The sequence below is a fragment of the Cucurbitaria berberidis genome, assembly GCF_010015615.1.
Source record: "Cucurbitaria berberidis CBS 394.84 unplaced genomic scaffold K460scaffold_1, whole genome shotgun sequence".
NCBI classification, from domain to species: Eukaryota; Fungi; Ascomycota; class Dothideomycetes; order Pleosporales; family Cucurbitariaceae; genus Cucurbitaria; species Cucurbitaria berberidis.
In genome coordinates, this window is record NW_024468935.1 from 5204203 (window position 1) to 5225390 (window position 21188).

Sequence of the window (21188 nt, forward strand, 5' to 3'; positions counted from 1 at the left end):
CTAAACTTGCCTTCGTATTCTGCATACATTCTTTTCGACTCCTCGTCTTCCACACCGCACGCTAATCAAGAAACCACTTGGGCACCTCCGGGCCCCAAACCGCCAGACTCTCATCTCCAGCTTCGCCCCACCCCACGGGCGTATCTTCATTTACCAAATCTCCGTCCGCATAATGCTCGATCATATTGCCAGTCGTATCCCACCAGTAGTCAAACAACTGCGAGCCAAGGATATGTCTTCCCACGCCCCAGACTGACGTATACCCTTTCTTAGCCAACCACTCATGTCCCAAACTCTGCGTGTCAAAGTCATGAACTTCAAACGAGCAGTGATGAACATGACTCGTCTTATTCGTACTGAAGAAGATAGTATGGTGGTCGACGAACTCCTGCCCGCGATCAATATGCGCGAAGATGGCTACGTCTTTTTTCTGCGGCGTCGCTTCACCTGTTCCGCCACCAGAACCATCATCCACGGGCGGAGTCACGTATAAGAAATCTGTGGGTACAATGTTGAATGTGCGTGTATACCAGGCCATTTCCGCTGCGAAGTCTTTTACGCATAAGCCATAGTGTCCTAATTTATGCACCGCCGCAGGACCAGGTGTGAACCGCTGGAAGCGCGCAACTCGCGGCTTGTCTTGCTCGTAGTTCGTAGTTAGGACTTCCGGAAATGGACCAGACTCCCGCTTCTCCTGGCCATGAATCAGATTCACCAGGAATCCCTCTGGGTCCTTCAGCGACACGAAGTAGCCTCCGCCTGGCGCGTCGGTCAATTCTTCTATCCCGCTTGCACCCGGTAGTTGGGAGGCTTTTTCTAGTTCGGCATAACTTTCTACTTCGAATGTGCCACCGAGGAATTTCTTCGCGCCGGCTTGTGCGTAGTAGACGTATTGGTCTGAGCCGTAGCCGCGGTACCAGCGCTTTCCTTCTGTCTTTTTCGCTACGGTCATGCCAAAGTCTCGCAGGAACGTCGTGATTTCATCGAGGTCTGGGTGCTGATACCGCATGTGCGCCAGCTTGGTTAATTTGATTTGGGCATTGCGGTCGATGTTGGCTTCTTGCTGCCATTGGCGAAGTGGTTTGCAGGGTTTGGGTATGGCTTCGAGTTGAGGGACGGAGGAGCCGCGATTTGGTGAGGTTTCGCGGCTAGGATTCTAGAAATGTGAGGATTATTGTTGAAGTAGAGTGTATTTGTATCGTTTACATGAGGGGCCGGGAGATACATACTGCGGGTGTGATCTTGTCTTTTAAATCGTCAAACGTCATTATGTATAGGCTCTTCTTTTGTTTCTCCTTCTTCTTATTTTCTTCCAAAACAGATGAGATTGAAGAACAAGATATCAAGGTCAGACCGGGTTCATGGGGAGTCTAGTGCTGATGCAGGGCGTATGTGGCGTATGTGGGGAAGCGTGGATGTGCCGATGTGGGGTCCCGCAGCCTTCCCGTAGGGCTGAGTCCTACACGCCACGCGTGCGAACGCGTATCATGGTATTGATGTAAAGTGGTATAATAGAATATGTCAGTTAGTAGTTAGTAATGGAGTGCTGAGGCTAGTCTGGAATAGGAGGAGCATTCTGTATGTTAATTGGAAGTTGGTGTGACACCGTCGCGTGATTCCGTAGTATTAGCAGATACTCTAGATTATATATGTAAAAGCGCACCGAGTATGTTGACAGAACTCCATACGGTCGACCGTACTACCCCTGGACTCACGCTGCTAGACTACATAGTCTATCCAAAGGCCGCTGGATGACTCTAATAAGCTTTGCACTCGCAGTTCGACCTGAAAATATCCAAAGTACTTTCACGCCTACTAATGATCGAGAACGCAGCCAGTGACCACCTTCGCAGGTAAAACCTCTTGCAAGTACACGAGCGCCTGTTCTTGTAACTGCTTGCGTATATGGTTTGTGAGGGCTAGCACAAAGGGGTTCCTAGCATTCAGCTCGTTCTTCTCGAGGAACGTCTTGCACATTATACGGATGTGAAAGTTGGCGATGTTGCGGTGCATGCACAGAGCACACATTGCAGTTCCAAATGATGTCGGGGCCGTGGTGAGAAGCTCACGGTCGTAGCAGAGCCGTCCCGAGGACCTCTTAGAGGTTTTGAGGATAAATTCTTCCGCATCGTTGATCGTTAAAGCTCCAGGATATCCTGTGCTTCCCGGCTATATCTATTTCCCTCGACAAGTTTGTTCAGCCAGGTTCCCAACCTAAATGCGGCCTTACTGATCTGCAACTCTACAATGGGAACGGCGCCTGTTGCGTACCCATCTGTACCAAGATCGCTGCCATTGCGAACTCGGCTGTACACATAATCGCAATCCCACCTGTTGCTCTCTTTTGCCCAGCGTGTTGCACACTCCTCTGGTTTTGAAGGATCACTACAGGCAAGCCACATGTATGGTGCCTCATAGAACTGATTCTTTCGGATGCGAGAAACGAGGCCGGTGAAGAATGGATCAATGGACTGGTTAGAAAATGGCTTGCTGACGTTTGCCGCAAAGTACGGTATGTAGCCATCCCATACCTATAGCAGTCAGCTTTTATGTGTTGGAACGTAAGAGAAGAGAGCGTACAGCGTGCAATTGGGTCGAGACATTTCCAAACGTCACCTTGTAGGTATTCCCACCCACAGCCCTCCCGTTGGCATGTAGAGGCTGATGGATGTCCCCTAGGAAGTGAGCGACCCACTTCAACGCGTAAGAGCAGGTCAAGTTGGTGCCGCCACTCCACGAACCACTCTTCACACCGCTTATACACTCGTGCAGTATTCCCGTTTGGTTCGCAATGGCGCTAACAACGCATCCGCCCTTTGCGCAATCGTGAGCGTAGTCTAGGTAGCAGTGTTCTGGCGCATGGTCGTGCGTGTCTATCCAATGCCACTGGTAGGAGAAGCGTCCTTCGTCAGTATGTGCATATGCATCTGCCCATGCTGCTGCACGTCCGACGGAGCCGTTGTATTGCGGTTCGAGTATCTTAGCGAGAACGGATGAAGTCTCGGGAAGGAAGAAAGTCTCGGCCATGAAGCCGATCTGGTTGTGAACTGCATGCCATTAGCGTCGAGGCTGATGTTGCCTGTGAACGTGTGAATGCTACCGTCTGTGTTCCATGCCATAGAAGAAGCGAGCAAGACTGCTCCAACCAAAAGATGTCGAGGCGACATTGTTTTGAGCTTCAACCAAGAATAGCAGAAGGAGATGTGTGTTGGTGTGCAATGGCTATTGAGGATCTCGAGGGCAGGCGGTCTTCATATATAGAGCTTAGAGCTTGTGGCGCGAAGAAGGGAGCTGAACGGCGAGATGCGCGGCGTTCGTTAGCGTCGAGTCATTCTTGATCCAGCCCTATCAAGCTGGAAGATAGTCTGAAGGGAAGATGCTCAACACGTCTGGTGTTTCACAACAAGCCAACGCCGTCCTCTCGTTGACGTGTGATGGTGGGGATGACGCGCCAGGGTTCAAGCTCCGGGTCGTTGCAGGGATATAAAACACTAGACCGAGGAGGGTAAAGTGTAAACAATCCCGCCTTCCTTCCCAAAGTCACCTCCGCGTTCCAACAACATTACAGTAGGCAATCCACATACAGGGGACCCGACGCTGGTTGTATAGCTGTAAGGAAATAACCATAGCACATCTGGCGACGATCTGGATGCTCCATCCGATTCCAGGTCAAAGCGGGGCCAAAGTATTGAATGGACCAAGTAACGTACTTGCCTTTCAACCATGGAACAAGACATCGAAGTCGAATTTATCATCACAGGCGGCGCCTTCCTTGATGTCGTGTCTATCGCAGAAGAGTAAGCAGGTCAGCCTCACCTGCTGTTGGCCCAACTCCCACAATATAATCAGCAACCTAAGTATCCGTCTTTCTCGTTTGCTCGTTTGCTCCTCAACTACGCGTTTGACACTCGAAGACCGCCCAACCGCAACGTTATCCATCGTCTCACCTCTCTACCTGTGCCTCACCTTGTGCAATTCGTCATGTTTAGATTCCCTCTTCAGCGAATTCGCTCCGATCTCAAGCGCGCCTCATCCACCCCAGTTCGAACACTCACTGGGAGCTCGGCACCCGATTGCTACATGCGTGCCGGCCAGGCTGTCACCAAACGTCAAGCTACACACACAACAGCAAACAAGGGCGAAATAATCGATAAGCTGTGCGCTCGGCTTACGGACGAAAGGCAGACGACTAGAGCCGAGCAGCTTGTCTGGCTGGCAAAGGACTCTCTAGAAGCATCAGTGGCCCAGAAGAGAGGTGTTGCCAAAAACGACACCATGAAGATGGATGACAAAAGCCAGAGCTTTGAGGATCAGACAAGTTCCGCAACCGAATCACCACGTGGGCAGGCGTGGGAAGGCCTGTCGATATGGTCGCATCTATGGTATCAAGCCCATTACTTTCCAAGGCCATTGAATATTGGCTAACGAGGCACTGATACTAGGTAGAACTGGTATGCCAACAACCTCGATCTTACTGAAACGCCTGAAACAGTCTCCCCAGGTGCGAGATATGATGGGGCATTCCATATCGAACGTGGAGACGCTTCGTGCTATAGGATGGGAAGGCCATGGGCAGCTGAACTAAAGGTGGTATGAGACCAGAAGATATTGCATGCTTCCTCACTAGTCCATCTTCGAGCTCTTGTAGCGAAGCTAGGATACGTAGTTGTTATGGGCAACCAACTACTCACACCAGTAATACGAATAGCCAACGCTCCCTATGTAGACTATTGACCTAGGTTAACACACGTATAAGGTAGTGCGTAATACACCGAAATGCCCGCAACTCCAGTGATTCCTGTACAAGCCTGTTCGTTCAGCAAACCATGTCTCGTCGATTTCCAGGGTGGCACAGGGATATCGATCCTTTATGCATTCTCATCGGCCGAGTAAGCGTGATTCGGCAACGATACAGCACCCATAGGTGTATTTTTGATTATTTTTGATAGTGATTGAGATTTACCCTGAACGCATTGTGATTGCATAGAGCGTAAGAGGCGATGACGAAGCCAGACATGGTGGCTGCATCACACCAATCACGTCACGATATCGCCGTAACATCCGTGTCATACCCCGTGCGCGCGCTCCATGGTGGATATCAGGCTTCTTTGCACCTGAAAGCCGTCCAGTCTTAGTGTTAGCACCGTCGTCTTGACTCTTCTCTGCTGCCATGTCTTCAAGATAGCCTTCTTCCTCCCAGCCCGCAATGTCGAGCTCAAACAACGCCGCGCAGGGCAATGACGCGCCCCGCCGTGATGCCCCACCATCACAACCACCGCCAGGATATACCGAGCAAAATGCAGCAGGCCGTCCTAGTGATGCTGCCGGGGGCGCATCGCAGTCGAATGCTACATCACAATCGGGGACCAAGCCAGAAGGTTCGGCGTATGCGGGCGCCTACCGCCCGTCTGAAGCACCAGCACACACTGCGTCAGTCTGTACCATGTACACAGGGCAAGCTTCACCCACTGACGCAATCTACAGCACCCCTTCAAACTCCCACCATGCATTCGATCCCAATCAAGTTCACGAGCATGAGCCTGCGGCGCACGACCTGCCCCCACCCGCGTACACGGAGCTTCCTGGCCAGATATCGAGCGAGAACAACGACCTGGGCACAAATGCAGTAGTTGCAGAAGACGGCCGAGTTAATATCCGCATCGATTCAAAGAGCCGCGCCCTCTCCCAGCTTATCCTCCCGCAAATCCAGCGCCAGCTCTCTCAATCCCTACATGAGCCCGCACCTCCTCCACCTTATGTCCCCGAGTTCTTGGGCGGTGCGCCAGGGCAAGAACCACCACCGCCGCTGAATGTTGTCATACAAGTAGTGGGCTCGCGAGGCGATGTACAGCCATTTGTAGCGCTAGGCAAGGTGCTGAAGGATACATATGGCCACCGCGTCCGATTAGCAACACATCCTACTTTCAAAGATTTCGTCATTGAGAATGGACTCGAGTTCTTCAGTATTGGTGGCGATCCGGCCGAGCTCATGGCATTTATGGTCAAGAACCCCGGCTTGATGCCTGGCTTTGATACGCTGCGTAGTGGAGACATTGGGAAGAGGAGGAAAGGCATTGCAGAGATCCTACAAGGGACGTGGAGATCGTGCATTGAGACGGGTAACGGCCTCGGTGTGGATCCTCTCCAGCAGACGGTGGAGGAGTGGATGGGCATTGAGGACCAATTGCCCGAGCAGCTGCGGAAGCCCTTCGTTGCTGATGCTATCATTGCGAACCCCCCAAGTTTTGGACACATACATTGTGCCGAGAAGTTGGGTATTCCACTGCATATCATGTTCACGTTTGTTTCTTCTTCCCCAGTTGGCGATGCCTATACTGACCCGAACGCAGAATGCCTTGGTCACCTACCCAGCAATTCCCTCACCCACTTGCCAACATCCAGTCGTCGAATGCAGATGCTACTATCACAAACTACATGTCCTACCTCATGGTGGACGTGCTCACATGGCAGGGCTTGGGCGATGTTATCAACAGGTTCCGCAAAGACAGCCTTCGCTTGGATCCCATTAGCGCCATCTGGGCTCCGGCCATGCTTGCACGCTTGAAAATTCCATTTACATATTGCTGGTAGGTCCTTTTGCTCTACTGAATTTTAGCTGTTTCTCACGCTACCTAGGTCACCAGCCCTCATTCCAAAACCAAGGGACTGGACCCATCATATTTCTGTCGCTGGATTCTACTTCCTCAACCTCGCCTCAAATTACACTCCGGATCCGGATCTGGCAGCCTTCCTTGATGCAGGGGAACCACCTGTATACATTGGCTTTGGCTCTATCGTAGTAGATGATCCGAACGCGATGACCGCAATGATCTTTGACGCCGTAAAAAGGACTAATAAACGCGCCCTGGTGTCTAAAGGCTGGGGTGGTTTAGGCGCAGACGAGCTTGGGAAGCCTGAAGGTGTCTTTATGCTCGGTAATTGCCCCCACGACTGGCTTTTCAAACGCGTGTCTGCTGTGGTACATCACGGCGGTGCTGGAACTACGGCGGCAGGTATCGCGGCGGGAAAGCCCACAGTCGTTATTCCCTTCTTTGGAGATCAGGCTTTCTGGGGAGCAATGGTCTCAAGAGCAGGTGCTGGGCCAGATCCAATCCCCTACAAAGACCTCACAGCTGAGAAGCTGGCTGGAGCTATCAATGAAGCTCTTAAGCCAGAGTCCCTTGACAAAGCGCAAGAGCTTTGCAATAAGATCAAACAAGAAGATGGATGTCAGAAAGGAGCTCAGTCCTTTCACCAGATGCTCCACTACGACGAGATGCGATGTGCAGTTATACCAAGCAAGCCGGCTGTCTGGAGGATCAAGCGGACGCAGACCAAGTTGAGCGCCAAAGCAGCAACTGTGCTTGCACAGCAGGGTCAAGTCAACTTTTCTGAATTGAAGCTGTATGTCACCATGTGTCTACATTAGACCCTCGACTAACACTTCTAGATTCCGGGCGCGAGAATTTGTCCCAGATGAAGGTCCTTGGGATCCCGTTTCGGGTGCTGCAGGTGCTTTGATGGGTACAGCGACGTCAATGATGATGGGCGTTGCCGACATGCCCATCCAAACCCTGAAACTGCTTCAAATTCACCCCGATGCCAGGTCCCGGAAGGGTAAGGAGAAGGTTACAAGTACCGAGACCCTTTCAACCGGAGAATCGAGCGGCACTAGTCGTCCGCGGACAGCGAGAACCACGACAAGTACTACAGAACCGTCTGCAGTGAGCGGCACCAGTACCCCAACAGCTACTCAAACCCAAAGCAATTCCAACGATTTATCGCACACCCAATCCAACAATACAGGAATGACCAGTCCAGGTACTCCTGGGACTCCTACACACAGATCGACCTTCATGTCTCAGGCGTTCGCAGAATCTACAGAAGGTTCACGGTCTTCGTCGAGGGAGCGTGCCCGACAGCTCTCGCCTGAAGCTTCCGAGTCGGCTGATAGCCACCGCCGCCGAGCTAGCTCAGTCTCAGCGGCAGAATCAAAAGCCAAAAACCCACAACCAGGCTTGGCAGAAAGCGTTGAGTCGGCTATGGACACTGGAAGAGGTCTGGCTCGGATCATCGGTGCCGCCTCTAGGTCGCCGATGGACTTCTCCTTGAATGTCGCCAAAGGATTTCATAATGTGCCGAAGCTTTATGGCGCAGAGGTCAGGCAGGTCGATAAAGTCACCGATTTGCAGAGCGGATTGCGAACAGCTGCCAAGGTACAATCCACTACACTACACGCATCTTTCGCATACTAACGTTTCTTACAGGAGTTTGGATTTGGACTTTACGACGGGATTACTGGCATTGTGACTGATCCTTACAAAGGAGCGAAAAAGGAAGGTGGCATTGGCTTCGTCAAAGGAGTTGGTCGCGGTATCATGAGCGTTCCGTTCCGCGTCATGGGCGGTGCATGGTCGGTTCCGGGCTATGCCATGAAAGGCCTGTACCAGGAGATGATCAAGAGTAAGGGTAAGAGCGTGCAGAACTACATCATCGCGGCACGCATTGCGCAAGGATACGACGAAGCATCGTCAATCACTACGCAAGAAAGTGATGACATACTGAGTCGTTGGAAGTACGTCAAAGTTGGCATCAAGAAGAAGAGAAACCCTGGTGCAGAGAAAATGGACTCACTTCAGTCGCTCGTCGAAGATAAAAAGAAGAGAAAGCTTGAGAGGTGGGAAAGGGTAAACTCACACTTGAAGCCAGAGGCCGATCCTTCGTTCTCACCGAACACGAGCCAGCACCGCAGCTCTTCAGATCTCCACCTCGAGCATAGTGTAAGCCATGACAGTGCTGCAACTGAGCCTGAGATTCGCTCCACGATTCCCAGCTGGCGTCAAAAAGAGGCCGCACGAGTGGCGTCCTTAAGGCCCCAGCAGCACGCAGCAACGTTTCCTCGTCCTGACACCGCCCGATCCCAGCAATCTCAGATTGCTCTCGAAGCTCAACTCATTGCTGAAGAGGAAGCCGAGCAACGCGAACTCGAGCGTGCAATTACTGCTTCCGTTGCTGAGTCCTCGCGCGGCAATCCCGAGGATGACAGACTCATTGCTTCCGCTATACGCGCCTCAATTGCAGAGCTCGAGCGTGCACCTCCAGATGCGGGTGCAGAAGATGAAGAAGAGCTTCTCAAGCGCGCAATGCAGGCTAGTATGGAAGAAGCGGGCAAAACCAATCGTACGGAGGAAGAACAGAAGGCTCTCGAAGAGACACTACGGAAGAGTATACTTGAAACAGGCCGAAGGAGGATGCATGGAAGCGACACCGAGTGGGATGAAGATAGTGACACGGAGGAGGATGAGGAGTTCCAAAGGATCATCGCCGAGTCCAAGGAGCTCGCGCATCTCCACGCCAACCACCCAGAGGAATACCAGACTCACTCTGGTGCCCAAGAAAGTGGTGTCATGGAGGCGATGAGTCAGGCTATTGGAGCCAATTCCCAACCCCAGCCCCGTGGACAGCAAAGTGCGCAGTCGAAAAATAATGACGATGACGATGCAGAGCTGAAGAAAGTGCTTGAAGAGAGTGAGCAGGCGGAGAAGGAGCGCATGGAGAAGTTAGAGAAGCAGAAGACAGAGGAAGATATCGTTATGGAGTACGTGCGCAAGCAGAGCCTGCTCGAAGAAGAGCATCGGCAGAGGGTGCTACAGGGGAGAGATACAGTTGGGGAGAACAGCGGATCCAGTAAGTGAGCATGGTCTTAGCTTGGTTTCGTCAGTTTTTGATACCCTGATGAGCAATCTATAATATTCTCGTTTGAGTATGTCTTGTATCGTCCAATTTCCCTTACCTACAGAGGCCCTTTCATGATTTCCGATCAGAAAGGAACTAAGCTTAATCAAATATCCCAAAACACTTCAAGCAACATACAGATCTACCCCCCTTAGAGCAAAACGAGTACACCACATGGATAGATAGAAAGCCCCAATTATCGGGGTCAGAAGATCTAGCAACTTCCGATATTTAGTTCGCAAGTATTCTTCTGCCTCTGGTCATCCCTTCCACAAATACTGCTAAACTCATACACGTCGGTAGACGGCAACCCCGGCAACGGATTTTTTAACCAGATCCAGCACTGAGCAAGTCTGATTATCACGGGCTTTCACCGTATCAGCAATGGCGCGGTACATGGCGAACTTGCGCGTATACTGTGCGTCTAGGCAGCCAGTTGCACACAGCGTAGAATTGCCGACAAAGCGCCCATCTGCCACGACATGTGTGTGGAGTTACATGGCGAGAATGAATATGTCCAGTCGCGGTGTAGCCGATACAGCGGGACAATGCGAGGCTGTCTTCCCAATCTTGCATACCCGTGGCGTTTCCGACGTCGTCTGTGAGTACGTTTTGTAGATCTAGGTATGGATGTCGGAGTACGAAAGGTTCTTTCTCGTGGGGTCTGACGCGTTGATCTTGGAGCGGGAGGCGGAGCAGGAGGTGATGGGGGCATGGTGTAGATTACATCGAGTATCTTGCGGATTCCGTGGAATGTGTCTTGCACGTATGGATCGTCGTCGTCTTATGGGTTGGGGATCGATCAGTACTTCTCCTCTAGCTGCAACGGTATACACACCTTGCTCGACTCGAACGGCCTGTACTGGTACTTGATCTCGCTCTCGAGATCGCCTCGAGTCATCTGGTCTGGACCCTTCCACCAGTACGCGTGCATAGTGACTGGTTCATCACCCATATATACCGTCTTGGTAAGATCCGGCATCCCAAGCTTCTCGAACCGCCAGTGCTGCAACTACGCCATGAAATCAGTCAACGAGGTCAAAATATTACGATACACAGCCTCCTTCTCCGGGGAAACGCAATTCGCGGTCCTGTAGTTGCGATGCCTCGACTCTCGGACCAGTGATGAAGCGCAGGTTAGCTAGGCAAACGCTTCGTCAGAAGATAAGGCGCGCCAATCCCAGAAGTCTGGATCCTCTTCTGAGCAACTGGTTTCTGGAATGGGAATCTTGATGTCCTAGTGCAGGTATTCAATAAATGCCACTGCTCAACGCATGGTGTGCGCGTCATCCTCCTGCCAACGTGCCGGCGTGCCTATAGCAGGTACACGGAAAAATATACCGCTCGGCGTGATTACCTTGGATTGCCACATGGATACAATGTAGTTGAAGACGCTGCAGAGGCTTGTTATAACTTGGTGGTTATCTTGAGTGAGCTCCTTCCAAACAGGGTTGTCAGCCATGAAGTGGAGGATGCGCCTGAATCGATGTCGGAGAGTTGGTGGATGGTTTCCCAATCATGGCGGTCTAGTCGAGTTCGGCTGTTGCCTTCGCAGCCATTGGGTTCTGCGTCATCGCCGTCAGCCGCATTCACATTGTCGTCTTCGTTCTCTTTACCGATAACAGACTCTACACAATCTTGGTATCCTCTTATGGGTGTTTCAGTGTGTAAAGACTTGAGAGAATCCTCCGTGTCAGTCCCCGCAATCTCCTGATGAGCTTTGTTTCCTTTGTCCTTGAACATACTGTTCCCTGTATCTTGAACTTCTGCAGTACTCCCCTCTAGAGCAGGGTGTGATGGATCGTTTGCAGAGTTCCGCCCATAACTACAGAGAGAGGTTCCTCGAATGGAATGATGGGATCGCGGCTGTGGGTAGGGAGGGTCCGTTTATGGGTGCGGTGTCATTATCGTAAAGCGCGTAATAGTACCGAGTCGTAGTGGAAGAGTTGGAGGACAATGGGGAGGCAATCGATGCAATCGATGGCATTGGCAAGGCTTTGGTCGGTTCCGCAGCGTCAAAATCCGTGAGGGCAACTTTATGGCTCAGATCTGCTTCATTGCTCAGTTTGAAGTTGTTCAAGAGTTCGTCTAACTCCCAACAGCAGGGAAGGTGTCGCTCAAACTCAAGTATTGGCAAGCTGTAATGGGGCGCTGTTTGAATTACTTCCCGTGTACGCGTCTCTCGAACCACTAACATACACAACCTTGTTTGGTGATCGAGTCCATTGATAGTCGTAGAGGAGCCAAAGCTCGAGATGTCTTCCCAATAAGTTCTCAGCTTCTACTGACGGCCCGCCTTGCGCGGGTGCGGATGAAATTTGCACTTCTGAATGCGAGTGGTTTGGTGTCCAGAGGACTTCTTTGTGGCAGTGAATCGGCTTGTTCGGTCGAATTACAGAATCGGGGCGTTACTATGGATGTTTAGTCTTTCTAACTAATGGACTCGGTATTACGAAAGAGCCTTCACTCAATCTGATAGCTAAGAACCCGCGAGTTCTTCGATGCCGTCGGGGGCCAGTGTGGAAACACGGCTAAGAGAATATTGTGGTGGGACATGGGGTACTAGAAAGCATTGAGAGGGGTGCAGGCAACTGTTGCAGCTAAGAAATCTCTTGGCAATCATGCCGTGGTGAATCACTATTCCCTGTCGGCGCCGTGTTGTGCGGCAACCGAGAAACGAAGAGGCGCACGAGGAGCTTTTCAGTTCGGAATCGTCGTCGCACCCTCAAGCCGACACGGCAATCAATTATCATTCAGCTTCAACGTCGACAAAGCCAAGCTTCAGAGGCCTCCACGCGCCGCAGATACCTATCGCGCCCCTCGAGTACTCCACTACGCCGCTTCGAGGCCAATATAAACATCTCACACAGGCGAATACCTTGACCCCGCGTCAATGGTATCCGACTTGCCCTTCGTGCGCCTGTATGGCTTTGCGTGGCTGAGATTAGATCCCACATTGAAGAGCATCTGGACTTTAGTATCAGACCAGGAAGGTCACCATTGTCCACAGGTGGGAGAGTCCTACCAAGAACCCAATTCGAATGTGTTTGCTAACTTACGCATAGTAAGTACTACTTAAGACACTATTTGGGGGTATCTTAAGTGGTGTTCGTATCTTCTATTTAGTACAGTGCTAACCGTGTCGTTACCTTCAGTCCAAAATGCGGGTTTCTAAAGAAGAGCTGCTACGCCAAACTGCATGTGGCATTCTGCTGCGTGACAATACAGATGAAGAATGGACAGCCACGTTTCTGCGGGAATCGTTTCCAGGTAGAGTCGCCGAAGGGTTGTAGCGACCACCACTTCGGTGCGTACGAGGACAACCGATTCTTCCAGCAAGCCAAGAAGGGGCGCCCATACGAGCTTCCAGTCTTCCCTCACGAGCAGCCGGGCTGGGAAATGGAACTTTCCAACCTCTACAACTTGGGCGAGATCATTGTGTGTATGTCCACGATTGAGGGCCAGTTGTGCTTCACCGCTGTTCCAAAATCGCCGTCCCCTGGAAAGCGAATCAAACCCGAAGTCCTTGCAGTGATACCGAACAAGCAGCTGCGACTTACTCAGACAAAAGCCCAGGGCGGGTTGACAGAGAGCAAAGAGGAGGAGGAGGAGAACTCAAGGGTCAAAGTCACGAAGGCTCTGGTTGCAGCCAAGGCTGATCCCGAGACCTTCAACGGCCAGCTTTCATACGCGACTTTCAACGAGGCCAAGTTGTACGCGAAACGCAGGGAGGTTTGGGCGCGGAAGGACGCGAAGACGCCCAAGACACCAGGAAGCAGCGAGTCACCGGTGGCGATAGCGGAAAGTACCGAGACCCGAGCACAGAAGCAACCTCATGCGAAAGAGATCATGAGGAAGCGCCGTAGAGTTTGAGTCTTCGTGGCTGGCTTCCAAGCTGCTGCTGCATAGGGCTTGCGATCTGGAGAGGTCTCATAGCCATTGCGGTCGATCGCATCTTCCAAACACCCCGGCACCTTACATGTCCCACCGTTTTCTAGATCCGAGCTCTTGGGGGTTAGACTTTCAGCTCTTCGACGGGATTCATAAATCATCAGCGATAGCCTACCCCCTCCTTGCCCACCAGTCTTGGACCTAGTTCCCAGCGTTTTGTGCAATCCCGTTTGACACCTACGATAGCGAGTCGCGACTAGTCGCGTTGATTTGCTTAGACAGCGGGTGGCATACCGTGAGAGAGTGCTGCAGCGTAGTAGCCTTCTCATCATCTGGCGTAACATGTCTACTGGATAGCTCCCAATCAACTCCAATACTCAATGTCATGTGCGTGAACTAGAACGTGAACACCTCTGTGACAAATTAGTAACAGGAGCTTAGAAGAAGACGTCTAGAGAAGAAGTGTGATGTTTCATCTGTATGCGGTCTCGCGCTGTGGCTTGCTATGTGCTGAGGGTATCACGCACACGATGGACTTCTCAAGATCCCTGCAAGATGTGTTCAACCTGAAGAGAGCATGGGCCATAGAGAGAGCAGGAGAAGATGAAGAAATTGAAAGCCGAGATTTCGGTTATTAGGATAAGGGATGATGATAGACATGTCGTGCTTCGCAAGCGCAAACTGAACGCACTAGTAATTAGTCATCCGAAATCAACCTTTTGACTTACCGAGGCTCTTTCCACGACACACACACGCACTCGCTCCAGGGATTAAAGCCTCCAATCCAGGTGTCATTTTGTGGCCCAGTGTTGAACCAGCGGCGAACCAGCGGCGTCATATTGTGCGACCGCCTGGCTAAACCTTGTAGCCGGGACAAAAAGGCGTTTCGTGGTCAAGCATTGAACGGCCCTCTTCACGAGGGTGTCTATCCCCGAATACCGGTCTTGCCGCCTTTGCTATCCTTCGTTTCTTAGATCCTCGCTTCTTCTTCCGCCTCCTTTGCAGCAGCTTTCTCGTCAACTACTTTCCTCGATTATTCCGCAGCTTTGGTCATCGCAACGACGCAGCTTTTAGCTGCTCTCAGCTTCTTTGCCTCTCTTACTTCTTTACGACGTAATGGACTCTAAGCAAAGGCGGTTGCTTCCCGGTTAAGCTTTAAAGGCCGCTCTTGGAAGCCTAGGATGATATTTTAACGGCCTCCGTGCTCAGGAGTTGTGGCTGTCCATGAGGATCGGGGTCTTGATAAACGACATCTGATTGCTGCAATACAGCGGCGGCCGAGTCCCGTATGGGTCTTGTTTCCCAAGATCTACTCTCTGTTAGTACCGTTTCTAGGTTGCCGAGATCGAAAGTTCTTCAGCCCACATACTGTGCACCGGATGACACCAGATACGTGCGGTCGTACGACGAAGACTTTGGGACGACTCCACCACTCTGTAGCGTGTCTTTCCGGTTATATGGGTACTAGGCGGTTCGAGACGCGTGAATGAATACCCTGGTTCTCATATTCCGGGCTCACCAGGCTAGAAGCCGCTGGTCGACAGAGTGAGGAACGCGGATGACTGATCGACGAAACATCGGGATCGAGGTGGGACGAGGTTCTAGTGCTGGTGTCATAGGTCTGCTAAGCTCACTAGTATCATTCACATGCGTGTCGGGAATCATCTTGATCACATTTGAAGCTTGTGTTGGAAGCACTCCAACTTTGGCCGGTCGTTGCGTGCGTTTTTGATACCGAGGTTGAACCCCTCAGAGTAAATCTGCTTAGTACAACATTTCGGGGAAAAGACGTTGGATCGCTCACTATGGATTACTACTTGGTTACGTGTCTTGGACTTGGAATCTTGATCGATGACAGGGGAGAGATAGAAAGCGAAGTGCAAGTCGTCGATGCATCGTGTCTTCGGTACTCCACAATGGCTTTTGTCTTTGCTGTGGTATATACCCGTTCTTTTACATACATTGCGCTTCATAGAGGCCTTTCCGTCATTCTCAAGAAGATATTCATATACGTCGAGATCCAGAGTGCTGCCTCGTGCGTATCTCGGCATTATTGTGTAATTTGGGATCCTCGTTAGGCGATACATTTGAGATGTTGAGTGCGTTGGTGGTCGATTAAACGAGCAAATTCGCCATGGGAGAATTAAACCACGTTGTAATGAATTGAAGATTGCATTGTCGTCTAAGTGAATTGTGTTTTCTAGGCAACGGGATCAAGGAGGACCTATCCAGCAACCTAGTCAATGCTAAGTCAAGTACTCTATTAAATGCCTGCGATTGCGTGTTGAGATCTTAACCGCTGCTTCATCAACCTGATCCTTTCCTTTTCCATACAGCATGGATATATATATAACTTCAATACAGCTATCACTGTGCCGTGGAATCGGGTACTAAGGCCACTTATAATAGCTCAGTGGTTAATCAAAGACCTTGGTTTGTTCTTACGGTTTGCTCGCCGTGCACTATGTATTCTCTAAATTTGTCAAATTAGTAGACATTTATTGCACTCCACGCAAGCACCAACACTCAACTACGATTTGTAAATAATCAAAACCTACTTGTGTGCGATCTTTTGCAAACGCTCCCAGAGTTTGCTTAGCATAAAAAAAAACATCTGATATTATATTTTCGTCGGAAGCCGTGCTGTCAAGTTCCACTACTCGCTATATCTCGCGTTACTCACCCGCAATTTCGTAGATCCAAAAAACACTACAGGAGTGTGTCGCAGGAAAAAAAGTGGTGTCTCCGCTCCCAGAATCGAACTAGGGACCTTTCGATAACAATATGCTATTACAGTCGAACGTGATGAACCAACTACACCAAGCGGAGGCAATGCAACTGGTAGGTTGCGCTTGAGTGATTAGATAAGCATTTGGACAATTGAAAAAAATATGTACAGCTGAGAGGAGAGAGGAGTGTGCGTATGTGGCTTTCGAGTAGTGCAGTAGTAAGCAACATTACCATGCCACTAATTTGACAAGACTTAGCCGTTGAACTAAGGTCCCAATACATAGAGCTAGCAACGTGTTCTCCGCTTCCGCGCAGAATGACCTGCATCCGCCAACCGGGCCGAATGTTCTGGCGAAGTAGAGCCTTGGACCTCGGGAAGCCTAAAGTAAAAACTAGTCGAAGGCCAGCTACTCGGGCCTAGTTATTTGGGTAGGACTTAGTGACCTCGGTCCTAACCATTCCTGACACGTCAGATTCTACAACACCATAGCACATCTTGCGGGGTCAACAACTCATCCTGCGACTTCGGCTATGGAAAATGCAGCAAAGAGGACACAGATGATTTTTCGGTGAAATTTGTTTCAAGGTAAAAGGAGTGGAGCCTCATATACCAAATTATCTATATAGTTCGTACTGTCGTCTTTTGCACCTTTACTCTCATCCTTCATCTTACAACTCGGTGTCTTTTTTCCGTGAGCTTGACATGGCGATTTCGAAAAAAACTATTTTGTTCATTGGCGGTGGGTGGCACCCACCGAAAAGTTACCGCAAACTCGCCGCTGCACTTGAGGCACTCGGCTTCGATGTCCATGTCCCCGCCCATCCGACTATGAATGAATCACGCCCTCCAAATGCCGACCTCAGCACCGATACTGCTAATATCCGCTCTTACGCAGAGGATCTCCTTCAAGATGGTCGAGAAGTAATCGCGCTTATGCACTCGTACGGCGGACAGGTCGGCACCAACGCCCTCCACGGCCTCGGAATCACGGATCGTGCCAAATCAGGACTTACCGGCGGCGTATCGAACTTGATTTACCTGGCAGCATGTGCTGTCCCAGAGGGCAAGAGCATGATAGACATGGTCAGACATCACGGTCATGAAGAGCTTATGTCCTCGGCTTTTGACGTCGCTGATGACATGTCATGCGTGTGCCGAGACCCAAAGGCGACCTTCGTTGGCGTTGACTCAGGCATCTCCGACCAAGAAGTGGAGGAGTATGTGTCGACCTTTGTGCGCTGGAATGGGAACTGCATGTACCAACCTATAACAGCGGGTCGCGCAGCGTGGAGAGATATTCCTGTTACGTATATTTATGCAGCGAAGGACATGACGATTCCACTAGTTTACCAGACGTGGTTCGTTGAAGAGATGAAGAAACAAGGCGTGGAGGTGCAGACGGCAACTTTGGATACAGGTCACTGCCCCAACCTGACGGCGACTACTGAGACCGCTGAACTTGTGAGGAAGATAGCTAAGGGGGAGGTTCTGCACGGATGAGAAACGAGACAGAGAAGCGATGAGGACGGATGATACCAAAGATGCTAGCTGGAGGTGTGGTGCTGAGAAGGAATTATATTGACTGGTTACGCGTTCACGAACCGCCATTGGATTGGTCTTATTGACTTACCGCACATATATTCTGCAATCGAGTCTTGTGTCACTATCAGCACGCGTTGCATACTCCTATTCGTGTTATCAAGTACTCCTTATAGTAAATTTGATAAGGCGATGAATTATGTACCCACCTGAGAAAGCCATGCTAGTAAGGTAGTGGTGCAATATGGCTTGCTCTATATGTACGTGCTCCTAGAAGGGCTGCCCGATCTTTGTGCTTCGAATAAGCCTGTTTAGAATACATCTTCAATGATATTATAGAGTAGCTAAAACAGGCGGTGATTGTAGTCAGGCGTGGGATATTTGCTATCGATGCTGACATTTGAGATGGGCAAGTGCGGAGTGGATCCGCACCTGCCCATTCCAGATGCAGCTAGCGGCTAAGGAAAGCTCCAAGCTCCGCGACCAAAAGTTCACCACTTTATCAGAAGCGCAAAAGGCAAACTGACGCGACACAACGCGCCCAACAATGCGGCTTCGACTGACGGTACAGCGGAACGGCTTGCCTGCCGCCAACATCCTCTGGAGCGTGCCCGATACGAATAGCCCGCAGGCTTACACCATCACGCGCCTGCTTGAAGACGTCAATCATATCATTCCGCTAGAGGCAGAGCATTGGGGCTTGGAGCACTATGTCGTTGAAGTAGATGGGTTTGAGTGTCTGCACTTCTCACCCATATCACAGGCGCTAAAGGAGGACGACCATGTCTCGTATGTCTTACTATACTCATTACATTTGATGTCTGCTAAATGCTCGATAGCATCCGCCCGCTCATGACTGCCGAAGTTCGCGCACGCACACTCACCGGCCGCCACCAGATATCAGACGATGGGCGACACCTCGTTGACGGTGTACCCTTTGGACGACCGTACCTAAGACATCCACATCGACCGGCCGTACGGATACCATCGCGCAAGCGACAACGACTCGACGAGGCAGAGACAGACGAGCATGTTGAGGTTACAGGCTTGTTGACTGCGAATGGCGAGGGGAGCGAGGAGCCGGTGGAAGGCTCAATAATGGCCACCTCTACCAATCGAGAAGTTAGGTCACGGCAAGGCTCCAAGTCGGTACAGTTCCAGCAGTCAGGGCTAGACGAGGATGGTGATAGCGAGGAGGACGACGAAGACTTTGCGCCTGAAAGAGATAGCGCCGATGACATTTCCATGGATGACGATTCAGACACAGATTCGGATGCAGAATCTGGTTCAGACACCTCAGACTCAGACTCAGGTTCAGATTCTTCTAGTGACAGCGACAGCGACAGCGACAGCGACTCGGACAGTGAGAGTGAGGCAAGTTCACCGCCTGAGATCATGTCGTCTAAGGATGGCACGAGGATGCAGAGTACCGTGACGCCAAAGCATGTGCTTCCAGGTGAAGGCCGAACGACCACCAAATCTAGAAATGCTCGTCGCACTATGACCAATCGTCTGCGGCGTCTGAAAGAATCTGGTGAGCTTCACGAAGACGCTGACTTGAGTGATCTGCGGAAGTACGAAGATGCAAACAACAGCAACACACTGGAAGAACCCGATGCGTCAGAACCTTGCTCCAACCTGACAGGGAAGAGGAAACGAGTGGCGGACGAGGAGTGTTCAGAGGCAGTTGCCGAGGACATTAGCGAACTCGAGCAACGCAAACGAGAGTTGATGGCAAGATTTGGCGAGGAGACGTCCAGTAATACTGTACAGGGAGATGGAACCGCCCAGCCTCAACCTCCCGTTGTCGAGCCAGCGGTCGTATCACCACCAACTCTTTCGAGTGAGGAGCCACCAACGAAGAAAGAGACACCTTCCAAGCGATTACGACCAGACATTTCCGCCATCAGCCGGATCCTTGCTCGTCAGGCAGCGAGACCTGCTGCCAAGAAGGCGAAGACCAAGTCCACAGTCGAAGAAGTACCAGAGCCTCAAGGCGCCTCAGAGCCCGACTTCTGGAAATCCAGAATCAACCTCTCAGCATTCGAATGCTGGGAAGAAGACTTCGAGCTTACCGCCCCTCCTTTTCCCTTCCAGCAGCACTGGGATCCAGCGAGCAGGCTCATGCGCGAAAAAGCGTCCAGCAAGAAGAAAGGGAAGAAAGGCAGAAAGGATGCGCCACGCGACTCCATCGCTGCTGAGGAAGAGGAAGAAGGGGAGGAGGAGGAGAAGATAATACTGGATTACGATGATGCTCCAGCGACAGAAAATCCAGATGCAGAGATCAATGCAGCTATCGAGAGCCAGCTAAGACAGGATGTCGCAACAGCTGCGCAGTCAGATCTACCTCTGCCTCCTGACGACATGAGCACATTGCCTGGCCTCACCTCCTTCGATATCAAAGAAGGCGCTGTCATCGTGTGCAAGTTCTTCAGCGTAAATCCCATCACCATCACACCTGAAATTAGTGACTACAAGACGGCAGTTGTTGAACGAGAAGGAGATTCAGGTAATGGTGCGGGTACGATACGGCTCAAGATTGCAGAGCGTGATTTGCCTAAGAAAGAGAAAAGATTTGATAGCAAGGGTAATCGGATATATGGTGCTGGGGACGGATTCTTCATGGACGATGACGACGACGAGGACGACGAAGGCTTGTGGGAGGGCCAGTTCAGTGAGCTTCTTGAGCCAAAGCTTCTCAAGGCTGTGTGAATATATGGAGAAATGGGTGTGGGGACGTTGCACCTCAGGCGATTTTGTACAATTGACGCGTTTCTGTATTTTCTCCAACAGAATCAGCGTCCTCGGACAACTTCACAATACGTTCAATATACCCCCACTGTTCGCAAGAATGTTGACTGTTCTTGGTCGGACATTATTCCTCTTCTGGCTACTATTCCTGTGTCGGCTTTCGACTGGGGTTCGATTGAAGTATACCCCGCCAAACGTCATCTCGACCCCTCCATAGCCACGACTAGCAACACGGAATTTCAACTACAGAGAATACCATGTTAGCACTATGATGGGTGCTCGTTGTTCTAATATACATCACCGAACGCCCCGTCACATCAATCACTCGGGGCTTTAACCTTGTTGTCCGAAGGGGGCGGTTGGATTTTCTTCGGCGGCATTTGCCCTAACTTTAGCTTGCCCCTAACAACTGCCGCGGTGGGGTAGCTTCAGATCAGGGCGAACGCGATCATGCGAAGAGGCTACTAATGTGAAAAAGGGCAAGGCTGACTTTCTTTTGTTCTCGCTCTTAGTATTTACTACCAGACTTGAGTGCAGATTA

The 21188-nt window shown here is 51.0% G+C and overlaps 8 protein-coding genes and 1 non-coding gene across 9 annotated transcripts; 5 read left to right on the plus strand and 4 right to left on the minus strand.

The window, feature by feature from the left end:
• Nucleotides 1–15: 15 nt before the first annotated feature.
• K460DRAFT_329520 (uncharacterized protein) lies at nucleotides 16–1268 on the minus strand (the record flags this gene model as incomplete). The annotated part of the gene is made up of 2 exons (XM_040930746.1): nucleotides 16–1156; nucleotides 1230–1268. The coding sequence occupies 2 exons, from the start codon at nucleotides 1266–1268 to the stop codon at nucleotides 62–64; spliced, it is 1134 nt and encodes a 377-aa protein (XP_040794009.1). The 3' UTR covers nucleotides 16–61.
• Nucleotides 1269–2138: 870 nt separating this feature from the next.
• On the minus strand, nucleotides 2139–3167 carry K460DRAFT_373463 (nuclease PA3; the record flags this gene model as incomplete). Its single annotated transcript, XM_040934584.1, has 3 exons — nucleotides 2139–2531; nucleotides 2581–3047; nucleotides 3101–3167. The coding sequence occupies 3 exons, from the start codon at nucleotides 3165–3167 to the stop codon at nucleotides 2139–2141; spliced, it is 927 nt and encodes a 308-aa protein (XP_040794010.1).
• A 507-nt stretch (nucleotides 3168–3674) lies between these two features.
• Nucleotides 3675–4784, plus strand: K460DRAFT_413009 (uncharacterized protein). The gene is made up of 3 exons (XM_040937573.1): nucleotides 3675–3797; nucleotides 3915–4382; nucleotides 4443–4784. Exons 1-3 carry the CDS (start codon nucleotides 3724–3726, stop codon nucleotides 4444–4446), a joined length of 546 nt encoding a protein of 181 aa, XP_040794011.1. The 5' UTR covers nucleotides 3675–3723; the 3' UTR covers nucleotides 4447–4784.
• A 268-nt stretch (nucleotides 4785–5052) lies between these two features.
• Nucleotides 5053–9932, plus strand: K460DRAFT_362191 (glycosyltransferase family 1 protein). Its single transcript, XM_040932601.1, has 6 exons — nucleotides 5053–5430; nucleotides 5485–6300; nucleotides 6351–6587; nucleotides 6637–7404; nucleotides 7451–8216; nucleotides 8268–9932. Exons 1-6 carry the CDS (start codon nucleotides 5207–5209, stop codon nucleotides 9693–9695), a joined length of 4239 nt encoding a protein of 1412 aa, XP_040794012.1. The 5' UTR covers nucleotides 5053–5206; the 3' UTR covers nucleotides 9696–9932.
• Nucleotides 9933–12963: 3031 nt separating this feature from the next.
• K460DRAFT_351374 (uncharacterized protein) lies at nucleotides 12964–13608 on the plus strand (the record flags this gene model as incomplete). Its single annotated transcript, XM_040931570.1, has 1 exon — nucleotides 12964–13608. The coding sequence occupies one exon, from the start codon at nucleotides 12964–12966 to the stop codon at nucleotides 13606–13608; it is 645 nt and encodes a 214-aa protein (XP_040794013.1).
• A 1688-nt stretch (nucleotides 13609–15296) lies between these two features.
• On the minus strand, nucleotides 15297–15677 carry K460DRAFT_401474 (uncharacterized protein; the record flags this gene model as incomplete). Its single annotated transcript, XM_040936423.1, has 1 exon — nucleotides 15297–15677. One exon carries the CDS (start codon nucleotides 15675–15677, stop codon nucleotides 15297–15299), a length of 381 nt encoding a protein of 126 aa, XP_040794014.1.
• Nucleotides 15678–16368: 691 nt separating this feature from the next.
• Nucleotides 16369–16455, minus strand: K460DRAFT_t9. Its single transcript has one exon. It is a non-coding gene; the product is annotated as a tRNA-Tyr (tRNA).
• Nucleotides 16456–17059: 604 nt separating this feature from the next.
• Nucleotides 17060–18003, plus strand: K460DRAFT_391723 (alpha/beta-hydrolase; the record flags this gene model as incomplete). Its single annotated transcript, XM_040935841.1, has 1 exon — nucleotides 17060–18003. The coding sequence occupies one exon, from the start codon at nucleotides 17060–17062 to the stop codon at nucleotides 17855–17857; it is 798 nt and encodes a 265-aa protein (XP_040794015.1). The 3' UTR covers nucleotides 17858–18003.
• A 440-nt stretch (nucleotides 18004–18443) lies between these two features.
• On the plus strand, nucleotides 18444–20608 carry K460DRAFT_271777 (uncharacterized protein; the record flags this gene model as incomplete). Its single annotated transcript, XM_040927756.1, has 2 exons — nucleotides 18444–18685; nucleotides 18736–20608. The coding sequence occupies 2 exons, from the start codon at nucleotides 18444–18446 to the stop codon at nucleotides 20606–20608; spliced, it is 2115 nt and encodes a 704-aa protein (XP_040794016.1).
• Between the last annotated feature and the right edge of the window lie 580 nt (nucleotides 20609–21188).

What these genes read in the sequence shown, in the direction of transcription:
- K460DRAFT_413009 (XM_040937573.1), top strand. Translation starts at nt 3,724, where the DNA reads ATGGAACAAGACATCGAAGTCGAATTTATCATCACAGGCGGCGCCTTC. An exon ending in GTCGTGTCTATCGCAGAAGA is followed by an intron (nt 3,798 to 3,914) that starts GTAAGCAGGTCA and finishes TGACACTCGAAG; the next exon opens with ACCGCCCAACCGCAACGTTA.
- K460DRAFT_362191 (XM_040932601.1), top strand. Translation starts at nt 5,207, where the DNA reads ATGTCGAGCTCAAACAACGCCGCGCAGGGCAATGACGCGCCCCGCCGT. An exon ending in GAAGCACCAGCACACACTGC is followed by an intron (nt 5,431 to 5,484) that starts GTCAGTCTGTAC and finishes CGCAATCTACAG; the next exon opens with CACCCCTTCAAACTCCCACC. An exon ending in CCACTGCATATCATGTTCAC is followed by an intron (nt 6,301 to 6,350) that starts GTTTGTTTCTTC and finishes ACCCGAACGCAG; the next exon opens with AATGCCTTGGTCACCTACCC.